Raw genomic sequence first — 17,079 nt, 5'->3', positions numbered from 1 at the left:
CAGATATGTTTTTAATGCATTGTTTCCAGTTTAGGATGTTGAATGCTGGATCTTCTTGACATATTGCACGGGTTTTGCTTGTGTCTCTGTTTTTATGACAAGGCAACTCATTATATTATTTCCTAATAAGGGTACAGCTCTAAAACTCAGTTTTATGGTTCTGAGGCTGGCTAGTAGTCTGGTTTCCCGAACTCTGTGCTCTCAGAAAGGCTGATTCCATCAATAGCTGTAAAATGACAGAGTACAAACAGTGCCATGTTGCGCATGGATGGTGTCCCTGTTTTTACTTTTGGTGTGCATTGTAAAGGCCACATTCGGAGCCCTTTGTTACAGCTTAGGGTTTATTAATGGTAATGAGGCAATTGCTTGGGCTATTAAACAGTGTTCTGAGTACTATCTATGCTTTGAGTCAAGTTTTTTAACAAATTTAAAGATAAATAAAGTACCTTAAACTATAAAACATAAAAAACCATTGTCATCACCAAGTTCTCTAAACCTATCATTCACTAATATTCGTGGTCTTGGAAGCAACTTTTCCTCTGTTAAGTCTTATCTCTTGCAAAGTTCACCTGACCTACCTGCTCTTCATGAGAATAGTTTGAATTCAGCTGTCTCATCTTTTGACCTTAGTGTTGATGGTTATCTTCCTTTTATTCGTAAATACTCCAATAGTCAAGTGCTTGGCCTGGGCATTTACATTCATTAGAATTCACCCATTTGTTGGGATTGAATTCACAAACTATTCTTTTATGTGCTTTCGTTTAGCACCACTTCACTCTATCGTCTTTCCCTTTGTTCTATATCACTCTCCTTTATCTCAAGACTTCACTCTTTTTAATGTTATTTTTGATCAAGTTGACCAAGCCCTCTCTCTTTATCCATCAGCCAATATCGTTGTTGTTGGTGACTTTAATGCTCATCACCCAAAATGGCTTGGCTCTAGTGTCAGTGACTCTGCAGGCAGTAAAGCCCATAATTTTTGCATTTCTCAATCCCTAACTCAAGTAGTCAACTTTCCAACTCGCTTTCCAGACAACCCAAATCATTTACCTTCTCTACTCGACTTATGTCTTGTTTCTGATCCTAGTCAGTGCTCAGTTTCTCCACATTCACCCTTAGGTGCTTCTGATCACAGTTTGGTCTCTCTAAAACTATTATCTCATTCTTCTTCATCATCAGAATCCCCCTATTATCGTACCTCTTGCAACTACCTTAAAGCTGACTGGGACTCTTTCCGTAATTTTCTTTGTGATGGCCCTTGGGTAGAAATATTTCGTCTTCCTACTGACAAATGTGCTACTTACATAACTTTGTGGATTCAGGCTGGCATGGAATCTTTTATTCCCTCTTGACGATTCCGGGTCAAACCTCACATGGTGCTGCTGCAATTTTCAATTGAAACCTTACTTCCATTTCTATTAGCAAAACAATTCTCCAGAAAACAGGCGTCTGTTTATTATTAATTTTAAAATTGATTTTTTCTAAAAAAAATTGAAAATTAATGGGGTGTACCACCTTAAAAACAATTGTAAAAAAAAATTTTTTTAAATCTTAATTACAAACTTTTTTACCTTAAAGATGTTCACAAAAATGTAGTTATGATTAAGCATTATTTTGCTGCTTTTTTTATTTATTGTTATTGTGTTTTTGTGACATATTTATTAAAACAATATTTTCATTTAAATGTTAAATGTGCTAAATATTTTTTACTTTTTTTTTATGTAAGTAAAATACAACTCAACCTAAAAAACATTAAATGTGTGTACAGTGTTTCACAGGAAAACGTGCAATCGCACACAATTATATGACTACTCAAAAAATAATTTGTTTTTTGAGTGGTCATATAATTGTGTTTTGAGGAAAATGATGGAAATGAGGCTTGACTTAAAATTGAAGAGAAGCATGAAGAAAAGCTTCCAAACTTTTATTCCAGATGAAATAAAAGCTTCCAAGATACACATTGTGCATACATAATATGGATATAAACATATATGTTTGCTATTTGTTTAAATGCTTGCATACAGTATCCTTACCTATTTATATAAACTTTAGCATTTATAGGCCATTATTATTTATTTGCCAAAAGATAAGATGATTAGATATATGTGTGGAGTTACTATGCCTTACATATTGTATGAATGAGTTTTAGTTAAGGAAAGAAAATGCTCTAGATTGTTTATATTAGAGAAATAGCATAATTAAAGGAGGCTGAAGCCTGATGATGATGATGATGATGATGATGATGATGATGATGATGATGGTGATGATGATGATGATGATGATGATGATGATGATGATGATGATGATGATGATGATGATGATGATGATGATGATGATGATGATTATAATGATGTTTATATATGTAAGTATATACATAATAAAACATGAGTTTTGAATAAAAAAGTATACTATAGAATGTATAAATGTTTATGCAGCCCCGGTCAAGAACCTGGCCCCAGCCCTGGGTATATTTTATCAAACCTGGCCCCAGTCAAATTTCAACCTTGGTTGCTTACTAATGTATGTATATATGTATCAGCCCGCGAAATAGGAATCAGCATGTGTGATGCAATATTTTTTTTCTTAAAGTTGCAAATTTAAAAAAACCTTTCTTTTGATTAGAATAGTGCCTAACCAAACATAAGCCCTCAGTTGATGTATGTACACTTCACTGCGGCTATTCCAATTTAACTTAAATTGAAATTGACTTTTTAAGTTAATGTAAATTTTATGTCAGTAGATAATGTAGACTCCAATGCATCTGCAACTATATCTTTGATGAAAAAATAATAATATTAATATGATTATTAAACTTATGTAAAAATTATTAACAACAATAATAGTTAATATACATAAAACATGTACTTCAAAAAAAACAAAAAAAAAACAGAATATTAAAATGTTTAAGATCTTTGCATATGTATATATCATTTTGATGACATATAAGAAGAATACTCAGGTTTTTTATTGCTATAATAATACAATAATTAGTTATGGTTTTATGAATGAAAAGTAGTTGATGGTGTAGACTTTACTGTTCACTATAGTTTTTCAAGTTTCAGCTATTAGGTATTTTAGCTGTTACTAAGTATTTTACTATTTTAGCTATTACACTATTATTATTACACAGGTGGTTTAGGTGCACCACGCTAGATGGAAATTAAAGGTAATCACTTGGATCTCTTCACCAACACATAAATTATTCTTTTCACAACTCATTCATACATCTATTTATTCCTTTCACAAATGTCACTTAGACCTCTTGGGTTCCATATAACGGGTGATGCGGAAGTTATCGGACAAAATAAAAACGTCAATAACTTATTTATAAACAAAAAAACAAACTATTATATTTTTTTTATATAAAGCATTTATCTTTTAATAAAAATATATTATTTTTTATATGAAAAAACACCACCATCTGCAATTGATCTCAATTTTGCTCTGACGCCTTTCATATGCGACTGTAAAAAGTTTAAATCAATTTCTTGTAGTTTTAGTTTAATGCGATCAATCAAAACTTGCTCTGTTGAAGCTTGCCAATCTCCCTCGTAAACCTTCTGTGCCAAATGTCCTCAAAAATTTTCTATTGGTCGTGCTTGAGGCACATTTGGAGGATTGGATTCTTTATCAACGTAATAGAGATATTGGTCCATCCAATTTAGAGAATCTTTAGAATAATGAGAACTTGCTAAATCTGGCCAAAATAAATAGTTAAAGTCTCCATGATACGTGTGAATAAAAGGAAGAAGTTGTTTTTCTAAACATTCATTAATATAGATTGATGAATTGATCGCTACAGCCTTGGAAGTGTGAAACAATGGCTCGAACATACCACGATCAGATATGGCTATCCACATTAACAATTTTTTTGGAAATTTCTTTTTTCCTAAAAAACGAACACTTTCTGGGCATGTCTTTTTGTTGTTTGTGTAGTATCCAGAATTTCCAGGCATGTTGTCTTCTGCAAATCAAAAGTATTTTTCGTCATCGATGACTAGAAGCGATTTTGTGTTATAGAGTTGGTTAACTAGTTTCCTGCTTCTTTTCTTTGCCTTTATTTGTTGTTCAATAGTGTATTTTGGAGTCTTTTCACGTTTTCTATATTTAATATTCATTTTTTAAAACTGACAACCAATTGTCGATTGATTACACCGAATTTAATACCTATTTTTCTCTGACTGACCCCTTTTCGATTGTTGACAAGTCTCATTAATTCGGCTTTCTTTTCTCTAGTCCAGGATGTCGAACGACCAGGGTGCTTTCTATCAGAAAACAATTGAACAGTTTCAAGTCTTTTTAAGTTATCATATATTGTACTTCGAGCAAATCCTTCCTTTTCAAAATGATTTACAATTTTTTTTTTTTTTTATATTAGGTTTATTTACAAAAAACATTTTTAGTCGCTTTCGAAAAGATTCTCATTCAGTTGCATTTGACCTCATTTTAAATAATTGTGTTTCAAATAACAAAGTTTATATTTTATAGAACGTTTATGCCTACGCATAAAACCACAAAAACTAATTATTATGCTCAAATAATGAAATTAAAATTTGTCCGATAACTTCCGCATCACCCGTTATATAAACTTTTTTAAATATAGGTTTTTATCTCAGATATGTAAACTTTTTTTAAGGTTTTTAAAAAGGTTTTTAAAAAATCTAACTCATATATATAAACTTTTTAAATGTAGGTATTTATCTCAAAGTGTTGAAACAAGTATTGAAAAAGTTGTGACTAAAAAAAGATCTGTTCTAACCGAGTCTGTGAGTATATTAATTACTTGTGACTAAAAAAGACCTGTTCTCACTGAGTATGTGAGTATATTAATTGTTGTTGTTAAATGATGATGATGGTTAACTTTTAGGAAAGTCTTTCTAATCCTAACAAATTAGCAAAAGAAGAGTTAAAGCTATTAGAATACCTTATCAGCGGAAAAAACAAGCAAGGTTATTTTTAAAAATAATTTTTCCTTTTTTTAAAATAAACATAGTATTTATATTTATTTTATATTTATTTATATTAATTTTATATTTATTTATATTAATTTTATATTTATTTTATATTTATTTTTTCTTATTTTATATTTATTTATATTTGTTTTGCATTTATTTATGTTTATTTTATATTTATTTATATTTATTTTTCCTTATTTTATATTTTTTTTATATTTTTTTATATTTGAAGTGTTTTTTTTTATATTTAAGAAAGAAAAGTTTTTGTTTTAAGTATTCAAAATAAAAGTTTTAATTACAAATATTTTGTTTTTGTTTAATTAGATCAGCCTCAATTCCGTTTAAATCTTTTCGAAACAGATGAAGATGAGTTGTATGATTTTTTGTTTAATAAATTACATAATTAAGTGTTACAATGTTCATGTAAATATATCACTAGGAGTTATATTAATAGGTATTAATTAGTAGGCATGTCTCATATTTTTATAATTCTGAAAGGTTTCAATAAAATCTAAACATACTGAAGTTTTCATCCACTAACTTTATCTTGTTTTGAAGAAATTTTAATGTTTTGCAATAAAATTTTCAATACTACTGATGTTGCCCCCTAGTTACTGTTTAGTTTGCAATGGAAATCTGAAAATTTCTATGTTATATGTTTTTTATGTTAATTTACCTTCTTAAGACTGAGAAGGCCACTACAGTCTAGGAAGCTACTTTATTTGTAGATACAACCCTCTCTCAACTCTATAACTCCAAAGCATGAACCTTGAAGAACAATGCCGCTGCGCATAGATATGCAGAGAAACAATTTGACTGCAGTACTACCAGGGGCGTAGTGGGGATCAAACTTGAAACTTCTCATTTATGAAGCCAGTGCTCTACCACTGTCACATAGTTGACACTCCCAAAATGGATAAATGAAAGATTTTTATTTTATTTTATAAAACAAAAGTTTGAATATTTGAGTTTTAATAGCATTGAACCAGGTCTCGGCAGGAGAACTTTTGCTCTACAGTTTTTTGAGTTCTCGCAAAAAATTAGGTTTCTCGCAAAATTAGGTTTTTCTCACAAAAGTATAATTATCATTGTAACTAAAATAAAAAACACAAAGTCATTTTTATTAAAAAAAAAAAAAGTTGCATAATAAGTTGCAACTGTTTTTAAAAGGCACAATTGTTGCAAAAAAAAGTAAAAAAATAGCGCCAATTTAGATGCAAATATTTTTTTTTTTTTTTTTTTTTTTTTTTTAAATATCTTCGCTTCCAACAAGGCTGCAAGCAACCACTATTAGAGTTGGAAGTTACTGGAAGAAAAAAGATGAAGATTGTAGAGCAAGATAACGATTGATAGACAGCTTAAAAGATTGCAAATTATATGAATCAGGAAAGCAAGATGAAGGAAGCGAATTCCAAAGAACTGATGTTTTTTTTTTTTTTTTTTTTTTTTTTTTTTTTTTAAACATCTTCGCTTCCAACAAGGCTGCAAGCAGCCACTAATTAAAGTTGGAAGTTACTGTAAGAGAAAAGATGAAGATTGTAGAGCAAGATAACGATTGACGGACGACTTAAAAGATTGCAAATTATATGAATCAGGAAAGCAAGATGAAGGAAGCGAATTCCAAAGAGCTGATGTTCGAGGAAAAAAACTAGACGAATAAGCGTTTTTGGAGCACTTAGGAACAGTCACAGAAAAAGGATGACACTTAATTGAATGACGAGTAACACGAGAATGAATTTTAGTAGATGGCACAAGAGACGCTAGCTCTTTAGAGCAGTGTCCATTATAGTATTTGTAGAAAAGAGAAAGAGAAGCAACATTACGACGATGTGATAACGGTTGAAGGTTGGCTGCAAGAGCAGGTCCAACTATGTTTACAATGCGTTTTTGCACCTTGTCTAAAAGAGCAAGGGCATCATTAGAAGATCCGCCCCAGATATGGCAACAGTATTCCATACAAGGCCGGATTTGAGATTTATAGAGATAGAGAATAGAATCCAGAGTAAGAAAGTGGCGAGCTCGATAAAGAGATGCAACCTTAGCAGATGCTAATTTTGCAACCGATTTGATATATGGTTTCCAAGAAAGATTGGAAGTAAGAGTTAATCCTAGAAGATGAAGAGTAGGTGACTCATCGAGTACATCACCGTTCATAAATATAGGAAGATCTAAATTATTGCGATAACGATTGGCTGAAAAAAATTGAGTTTTATCTGAATTAAAGTTCACCAGCCACTGTGAGCCCCATGCTGTAGCGGAAGTGAGATCCTTTTCAAGCTCAAATGCCCCCTCCAAGCAATCAGAGGGTGTTGGTTTCTTATCACGACAAGAATAAATGGTAGTATCATCAGCAAACAATGCCACCTTAGATGTGAGAATATCTGGAAGATCGTTAATGTAAATTAAAAAGAGTATAGGGCCAAGGATAGAACCTTGAGGAACCCCTGAAGTTACAGAATAAGAAGAAGAGTGTTGTCCATCGAGGACAACTTTTATGCTACGATTGAAAAGGAAGGATTCAATGATCTTGAAGATGTTGCCGGATACACCATAAGAAGAAAGCTTATGGAGAAGACCAGCATGCCAAACTTTATCAAACGCTTTTGAAATGTCAAGAGCGATGGCCTTAACCTCTCCACCTTCATCTAATGCACGATAAAACCTGTCAGTTATTACTGTTAGCAAATCAGCTGTAGAACGAGAAGATCGAAATCCATATTGATGGTCAGAAAGTAAGTTATTAGATTCAAGATGAGAAATTAAGTGTTTGTTAATTAAAGATTCAAAAACCTTGCTTATGATAGGAAGAAGACTTATGGGACGGTAGTTAGATGAATCGGATCGCTCTCCAGAATTTTTGAAGATAGGGATAACAGATGCGGCTTTCCAGCAGGCTGGAAAACAAGACTCTGATAAGCACTTGTTGAATAGTTTTGAGAGTATAGACGACAGCTCCGGAGAACACTTCTGCAAGACAATAACAGGTATGTTGTCTGGGCCACAAGCTGTAGAAGAGTCTAAGTAGGAAATCACTTTAGATACAGATGCTGGAGTGATATGAATGTCAAGCAATGGATCAACCTGTTTGTTGGCAATATCAGGTAGAACGCAATTAGTGGAATCAAGAGATGATATTGATGAAAAGTTTTTAGCAAACAGTTCGGCTTTGTCTTTAGGTGAGGTGACAAAGTCTGAACCATACAAGAGAGGTGGAATTATAGATTTGCCCTTATTATTGATATTATTAAAGATTCTCCAGAAGTCACGAGAGCCTAATTTTTGAGATGAGATACGAGATTTCATGACCTGAGAATAGCAGGTTTTGGCGTTAGACAAAACCTTTTTACAGTTGTTTCTAGCAGTAATAAACAGACGTCTGTTTTCTGGAGAATTGTTTTGCTGATAGATATGGAAGTAATGGTTTCGATTGGCAATCGCAGCAGCACAGTGTGAGGAAAACCATGGAGGAGAGTGAGGCTTGACCTGGAATCGTCGAGAGGGAATAAAAGATTCCATGCCAGCCTGAATCCACAAAGTTATGTAAGAAGCACATTTGTCGACAGGAAGTTGAAAGATTTCTACCCAAGGGCCATCACGAAGAAAGTCACGGAAAGAATCCCAGTCAGCTTTACTGTAGTTGAAAGAGGTTCGGTAATAGGGGGATTCAGGTGATGAAGAAGAATGAGATATTAGTTTTAGAGAGATCAAACTGTGATCAGAAGAACCTAAGGGTGAATGCGGAGAAACTGAGCACTGACTAGGATCAGAAACAAGACATAAGTCGAGTAGAGAAGGTAAATGATTCGGGTTGTCAGGAAAGCGAGTTGGAAAGTTGACTATTTGAGTTAGGGATTGAGAAAGGCAAAAGTTGTGGGCTTTAATGCCTGCAGAGTCACTGACACTAGAGCCAAGCCATTCAGAGTGGTGAGCATTAAAGTCACCGACAACAACTATATTAGCTGATGGATAAAGAGAGAGGGCTTGGTCAATATGATCAGAAATAACATCAAAAAGAGTGCAGTCTTGAGATGAAGGAGAGCGATATAGAACAAAGAGAAAGGCAATAGAGTGAAGTGGTGCTAAACGAAAGCACATGAAAGAATAGTCTGTGGATTCAAACCTAGTTTCACGACAAACAGGTGAATTCTTACGAATGTAAATGCCCAGGCCAAGCATGTGACTATTGGAGTCTTTACGAATCAGAGGAAGATAACCATCAACACTAAGATCACAAGATGAGACAGCCGAACTCAAATTAGTCTCACAAAGAGCAAGTAGGTCTGGTGAACTTTGCAAGAGATAAGACTCAACAGAAGAAAAGTTACTTCGAAGACCACGAATATTAGTGAATGATAGGTTTAGAGAACTTGGTGATGATGACAATATTTGTGATTGGACTAACTGATAGATGCAAATATTTGTGATTGGACTAACTGATAAATATAAAGTTGTTACTCTCTAAATTATATTGATAAAGTATAAAATAATTTATCTGATAAAAAAAAAAAAATGAATAATAGTTTTTAAATTATATAATGAGTTATGCATTTTATATATTAATTACTTTAATATATTATTCACTTTTATTGTGAATTTTTAATTGTTGTAATTATTCTTAAAATGCATGCATTCAATTACAATAAGAAAATATAAAACATTTTTTATAAGTAGTAAGAACTTTTATAGCTCTTTGTCAAAAATTTTATCAATTAAGTAATGTCATTAATAAATAAATTGATAGCAAGTGTAAAAACCCAAAGACAACTCTTGTCTAAAAAATTTTTTCATAGAGCAATTAATGATGCTTGTTATGTATATATTCTTGTAACATTAACATTACTAACATATGTTTGTAACAAGTATAAAACCAAATTTTGTATTTAACAAGCAGTTTTTTTAATGAATAAACAGATAGCTCATGCAAAAAACAAAAGCTCTTGTAGAAAGCTGTTAAAAGGAGCAGCTTGCATGGCTCGCCATATATGTTTTAGGAGAGCTTTACTCTGCTCTTGCGCTCATTTACAAACCGCTGAGGCCTTATTGAACAAAGTTATTAAAATTTAGTAAAGTGTTAATTTTATAACTGTAATCTGCAGTGTTTTAAAGTATTATTGGTTCGAAGTTTGACTAAGCACTTCTGATATCAGTTCTTAATAAGTTGTTGAAAGATCTACAATCTGAAAATGTATAATGAATTCTCTGGTAAAAAAGGAGATTTAGGTATAACTAATAAAGTGATGTTATTAATGTTTCATTAGGCTCAGAATGCAATGACTTTTAAAAGGATCTAAATGATGGTTCTTGATTAGAAAAGCAAGTATAATACTGCAGGCCTTGTTAAGAAGCGTTACACAGCTCCAATTTTGCTTGCGAAAAGGCGATTTTCCTATGTTATATCTTGCGTTACGCAAAAACTCTTATCTTTTAGAATATTTAATTTATCTTTTGATATCGTTTATGTGACATTTATTTCGAAGAAATAAGGTCGTAAGTAAAAGCATTTAACCGCAATTGTAAACTAATAAATTTTTTGTTAAAAAAACAGTTTGTTTAATAATTTTTTTGTTGTTAAAAATTAGTTAAAGAAAATAAAGTGTTTTGAGTTTTATCTTAAGAAATTAAATATATAAATTCCTTTTAAATATGTAAATTATTTTTTGTCATAATAGTTTAAAAAATGTGCAATTTATTTTGATGTAAATATTTTATTAATAAGATATTTTATTTTAAGTTTATTGTCAATTCAATAACGTAAAGTTTTAATGACGTTCGTTTGATTTATGAAAATAAACTATGATCACGAATATGTTATTGGTAACTGATAAAACTCTTTATTTTTAAAAACACTATTAAAAAAAGTTCACAAAATAAATAAGGAAAAATTTATTAACAGTTAATAAAATAACCAAAACCAACTGTAAAATTATAAGAAAATAAACAAATATTATGTTACGTTTTATGAATAAAATATTTTTTTCAAAATAAAATTTATATCATATTTAAAAAAAATGATAAAAATGATTTTTCAAATAAGAACTAAGATTTTATTTGTAACTTTTGTTATAGTGAGAAAAAAAAAACTGTCTGTATGATTTTTAACGCGTTAATAAAATAACTTTAATTACAATGCAGTACTTGAAAATACGCCAGTGACGCAATATAAATTCTAACAATACAAAATATATTTGCTGAGTTGAGTTACTTTGAAATGTGTTACGCGTTTTCATTATGCAGCAAAATCTCGTAACAAGGCCTATACTGTTTAAACTTCTCTGGGAAAAGGACTGTCAATAAGCACACTGCAATCAAAAGCAGTGTTATAAGTACCTTATGCTCCCATTATAAATATCTCATATGGCATGCTGGTCTTCTCTAAAAGCTTATTTTATATGGTGTATCTGGGAAAGTTTTTGAGATTATCGAATTGTTTCTTTCTTACTGCTTTATTAAAGTCATCCTTTAAGGCCAACACTCTTCTTTATTTCCAGTAACTTCTGGGGTACCTCAAGGTTCTATCTTTGGTCCTATTTTTTTCTTATCTACATTAATGATCTTCTTGACAACCTTACATCTAAAGTAGCTTTTTTTACTGATGACTCAACTTTATACTTCTGTCTTAACAAAAAGTCTTCTCTTTTCGATTGCTTAGAATTGGCAGCTGATCTTTAATCTGATCTCACTTCTGTAACAGATTGGGGCTCGCAGTGGTTTGTAAATTTTAACCCCAACAAAACTCAGTTATTTAGTGCAAACAACTATTGCAGTACTGTCAACATTTATATGTTAATGAATAACAACCCTCTTACTGAGTCTCTTCTTTACATCTTCTTGGATTATCATTTACTACTGACCTTTCATGGAAACCATATATACGATTAATTGCTAAATTAGCATCTGCTAAGGTCGCTTCATTTTATCATGCTCGCCATTTTCTCTCTTCTGATTCCATTTTTTACCTCTTTAAATCTCTTATTCATCTCTGTATGGAATACTGTTGTCATATTTGGGCTGGATATGGCCCTTCTAATGATGCTCTTTCTCTTCTAGATAAGGTCAAGAAAGCCATTGTAATTGTAGTTAGACCCCTTCTATCTGCTAAACTTGAGCCTCTTTCCCATCATCGTAAAGTTGCGACTTCGCTTTTCTGCAAATGCTATCATGTTTGCTGCTCAAAGATGCTATCATCTCTAGTTCCATCAACTTAAACTCATTCTCACTTGAGTCATCATTTAGCAAGTCTCTTTCTTTTACTGTATCTGTCCCTACATGCTTTAAAAACTTTTATTTGTCTAGTTTTTTTCCCTGCACCTCAACTCTTTGAAACTCTCTCCCATCTTCATTTTTTCCTGACTTATACAATCTTCAACTTTTTAACTCTTCTGTCAATCGTTTCCTTGCTCTATAACTCCGTTCTTTTTTTTTTAGTAACTCCCAACTTAATAGTGGTTGCTTGCAGCCTTGTTGGGAGTGAACCAGAATAAAAAATAAAATCTCAGGATAAATAAATTTGTTTAAATTATCATATCTAAGAGAATGATTATTAAAAGTTAAATATATAAAAGATTTGATTGATTCTGTACATAAACTGATTTCTTTGAGTTAATGCGGTAGTGGTGTTGTGGTAGAGTGCTCGCCTCATAAGCAAGAAGTTCCGAGTTCAATCCCTACTTTTTATTTTATAGCATCGTTCACTGTGAGAATATTTAAAGGAAAATATTGAATTCAATAATATTCAAGGATGTCATGCTGTAGAAAAATGTGAAAGAAAAAAAAATGAACTTTGGTGTTTCTATGTCACTTTATGTCTTTTATAAACTTCTTTTTAATTAAAAAAAAGTTATATATAAGTTTATTCACCTTATAGTTAAGTTTATACAACTTATTGTTCACGATTGATTTTATAAAAAAAAGACTTTTAACAACAACTGTGGTTTCAATAAAATTTAAAAAATAATAATCAATAAAGTTAATAAAATTAATAATCAAATAAACATCCAGGAACTTACAAGCGGCTGAACATAAACATGCATATATACATAGTGAATTATGAGTAGATGAACACCCTGCCAGAGAGTTGAACAAAACATAAACATACATTTATATAAAGTGACTTACAGGTGAACCAGCACCGCGCCAGCGGTCCATACTGAACACAAACATACAAATATATTAAAAAGCCCACTTACTAAACATCATTAGTGGTATTGTGAAGCAGTTCCGCTTCCTCTTCGTAAATAAAATCATAATTTACTTAGAATGTAATATGCTCTTTAAATATTAATTTATAAAATATATTATGGTATAATAAACCGATGGACTTAAGTAAAATACAAAATTCTTAAACGTATACTTAGTCTGCAGTTTGAATACTGATTACTTTAGACTGCTGTTTCAGCACTTTTAAACTAACGGAATTTTTTTAAACATTTTAAACGCACTGCTAAAAGCAAAGTACATTATAATATTTTCATCATAATGCAACGATTTAATTATTTGTTTTGTTTATCTTACTTAAGAAGAATTGTTTTAAATATTTTAAACTTTGCAAAGCATGAAATGGTTATAAAGATATATTTACTTTTTTATTTATTATATAATTCAACCACCATTAGTTTTATTTAGAGTCTTGTTAAAATAAAACATAAATACTTAAATAGAACACTTAAAAATAAATAGAGAATTATATTATACTCTTTGATAAATTGAAGAGCGTTTCTTTACTAAACTATTATTAAGAGTAAGTTGTTACTTTTTATAAAAGTTTCGCTTAATTTTATAAAAAAATTATAAAAGAGAGAAGTTTAGAAATAATTTATTATAAACGTAATTTATTTTGTTTTCGCTAAGTTTTTTTCTTTGATAGGAATTCATTTCTTATTTTAATTCATTTTTTATTCATTTAATTAGTTGTCTTCTGTCAAGTTAAGTTTTTTTTTAAGCTTTTTAAAATGTTCTCAAAATATCTATAAGCTGTAGCCATGTTGTCACAACTTTTTTTAGTATGTTTTCATTAAATTGAGAATAAGAAATGCAGATTTGACATGGTTCTAATCTTTGGAAATAAAGTGAACCCTCATTCCAGATCCCAGCCATGATGAAATGATGACTATGCATCAAGAATGACTGACAAACTTTCAGCTTCTGATTGAACCAACTTTTTCTTGAGAGCAACTTTCATTTTTTCATAAGTTGGATCCAGTAAAATTCTGTAGTATTATTCACTACAAATTTTGAAATTTAAAGCAACAAGAGCATGTTGTGTCAAAAACCTAGCATCATTGACAATAGAACACGGTTGGAGGTCAAGAGTCATCATTTCAAATATTGAATTGTGAAATTTTTGGTCTTTTTTAGAATTAAAGTCAATTTTTTAATTAGCTTGAACCCAGTTTAAAATTGTAGATTTTAACTCATCAGTTCTTTGTTTTTTTGATCATATATTGAAGATTGGAACTGTCTTTCTCTTGTTTAAGTTGAATTCAGAATTTTTGGTTGACTTTTGGATTTCCTGAACTTTCTGGCATAAGTTTGATGTCAGTATGATGAATTTTTAGGTGTGATGTTAGTCCATGTAGTCCTTATTGTCATCTGATCATCTTGAAACTTTGCTGCTGCATACTTTGCACTGAACTATTCTTTAAATGTTTGCTTTATGTTTGAAATGTTTCCATGCTAAACTTGTTTTTTTTTTGAATTCATTTTGTTAGAATGAAATGTAAGAAGGTTTTTTAATGTTGGTTTTTTAATGTTGGTATCAAATGTAAATGTTAAAAATAGAATTGGAATTTTTTATTTATTGCAATGATTGTTTCCTTTGGACATTCATTGCAATAAATCAATTTTTGGATAATCATTGCAATATTTATTGCAATGAAAATTTCCTTTGAACAATCATTGACATTAATCATTTGCTCTTTGGAAAAATATTAGCAATTTTAACACTACAATTTTTTTAAGGGAATTATAGTGTTGAAATTGTTGTCCAATTATTTTGAACAGGAAGATTCTTGTGTGAATGCAATTAAAAACTGTTGCGCTAATTTTAAAAAGATTAGCGCAACACGAGAAACAACATAATTTAACACTTTATAGTTTAAATAAAATTAGGATAGAAGTTGGATTTTTTTAATTAAATGTAACATTTAATATATATCTATTAAGTTATACACATTACAACAATATTATCTTTCAAATAATAATGATAAAAAATATTACAAGATATGAATATTAATTTAAACAAATTACTAGCAAACCAACATTTTGGCAGCTACTTTGAATTTTTCATTTAAAACTACATGAAATTTGCTTGCTATAGTTCTACTAGATGCAATTGCAATCTATTTGACAGATTTTGCAATTTACTCACTTCTGTCATAAGGTTAAACCTGCATTAAGTATAACTGCATTGAGTATAACTGTTGCATTGAGTTGAGTTGTGTTGAGTATAATTGCATTGAGTATTCTTATATTCATAAAGTTTATATAAATAGTTGTCTCCAAGCAAAGCGTTTTTTTTTTATTAATTGCTTCATTATCAAACAAGAATGTAATTTGCACTGGCAAAATTATTTTCATATTTTTTTATCAGCAGTTGCTGTGTTGTCAATAAAACTATGATCCAACACTGTTGCTAGACTAGCTACACTTTTAAAAAAAAGCTGCAGCAATCACTTAAACTCTGTATAAACAATCATTAGAAAACAACAATTTCAGAAAAGTAATTTTTTTAAAGATCTTTTTTAAAAAAAATTAAGGTATTTATTCTTTTTTTTTACCTTGGATTTTGCAAAAAAAATTGAACTATATTAAAATTCACTTCTTGAACTAGTCCACTAACAAAAAAGTTATACACATCAAGCAACTTGTAAGTTTTTATGTTCTTGTTAGTATGTTGAATTAAGTGTATTTATGAGGTATGTGTAAATATCTAGGTATATGTAAAATATAAACAAATATCAAAGTATTTTTTATTTTATTTTATAGGGCTGCTGAGAAAGAGTATTCAAAAGAATACCATAAAGAAATATTGTTTGATGCCACTAATGTATACATTTTTTTGTGTTTACCTTTCTTTTTGGAATGTGTGTATGTATATATATATATATATATATATATATATATATATATATATATATATATATATATATATATACATATATATTTATATATATATATATTTATATATATATATATATATATATATATATATATATATATATATATATATATATATATATATATATATATATATATATATATATATATATATATATATATATATATATATATATATATTAGGTGTACACCAATGTATCAGCATTGGCCTGCCAATGCATTCTGAATAATCAGATTTTTTATTTTTGTGTTTTGCAAAAATATAATTATTCCATAAACCAGTGGTTCCCAACCTTTTCTTACTTGTTCCCAAATTATATATCATAAATTCTTTTAATAATTATAACAAGGTGAAAATCTTTATTCATAAGGACGATATTTTGTTTAAGGTATTTTTGATGAGACTGTCTTGTGGCAGTCTATTGAAAGATATGCAATGGGAAATCTGGCACTGCTTACCAGCAATTAATATCTGAAAATTTGGTTTAGTTTTTGATAGAGCACATCTAATATCTGGATTGATATCGAGTCTATTTTTTTTTTTTTAGTTTTAAGAGATAACATAACTGAAAACTCGACTTTACACAAATGTGATGTTGAAAAAGCAATAAGGGCTTTAATTGATAAACACAATGGATATGAATTCCTCATTTTCAACTAGAAGTTATCTAATAGTGTTATTTTAAAGTGATTTTTAGCCGTTATATCAACCTTTAACTCTTCTTGTAAATTCTTCTTGCGCTTCCTCTTTCATATTTTTCATGTTACAAGAAAATGGTGATATAATATTTTCACTGCTGGAAAGGTTCTCATCTAGAAAATAAAACAATGAATAAAACAGTGTTCACCAACTGCATTTGGAGCAATCTATTTCACTCTAGTCTGCAATCTAGACTCACAACTCATCAATGCAGAAGCTCCATCAGTAGTAATTCCAAACAAATATTTCCACTGTAACTGTGTAATACAATTAATTGTGCCATTGAACTTGCACCTGTGGACTCATCCA

General features: G+C 30.1%; 1 protein-coding gene across 2 annotated transcripts in view; it reads left to right on the top strand.

Annotated features, from left to right (window-relative positions):
- LOC136080503 (protein OSCP1-like) overlaps positions 1-17,079 on the top strand; it is a 50,817-nt gene that overhangs the window by 25,780 nt on the left and 7,958 nt on the right. Inside the window, exons 8-11 of one of the 2 annotated variants that reach the window (XM_065797242.1) lie at positions 4,694-4,766; positions 4,868-4,949; positions 5,280-5,328; positions 15,939-15,999. In XM_065797242.1, the coding sequence (XP_065653314.1) occupies positions 4,694-4,766; positions 4,868-4,949; positions 5,280-5,328; positions 15,939-15,999 (265 nt within the window). The remainder of the gene's footprint in view (positions 1-4,693; positions 4,767-4,867; positions 4,950-5,279; positions 5,329-15,938; positions 16,000-17,079) is intronic. The other variant, XM_065797243.1, reaches the window with a different exon arrangement.

This window comes from Hydra vulgaris, chromosome 05 (genome assembly GCF_038396675.1).
Source record: "Hydra vulgaris chromosome 05, alternate assembly HydraT2T_AEP".
NCBI lineage: Eukaryota > Metazoa > Cnidaria > Hydrozoa > Anthoathecata > Hydridae > Hydra > Hydra vulgaris.
Note: the sequence above shows the minus strand (reverse complement) of the source record. Positions and strands in the feature narration are given on the sequence as shown.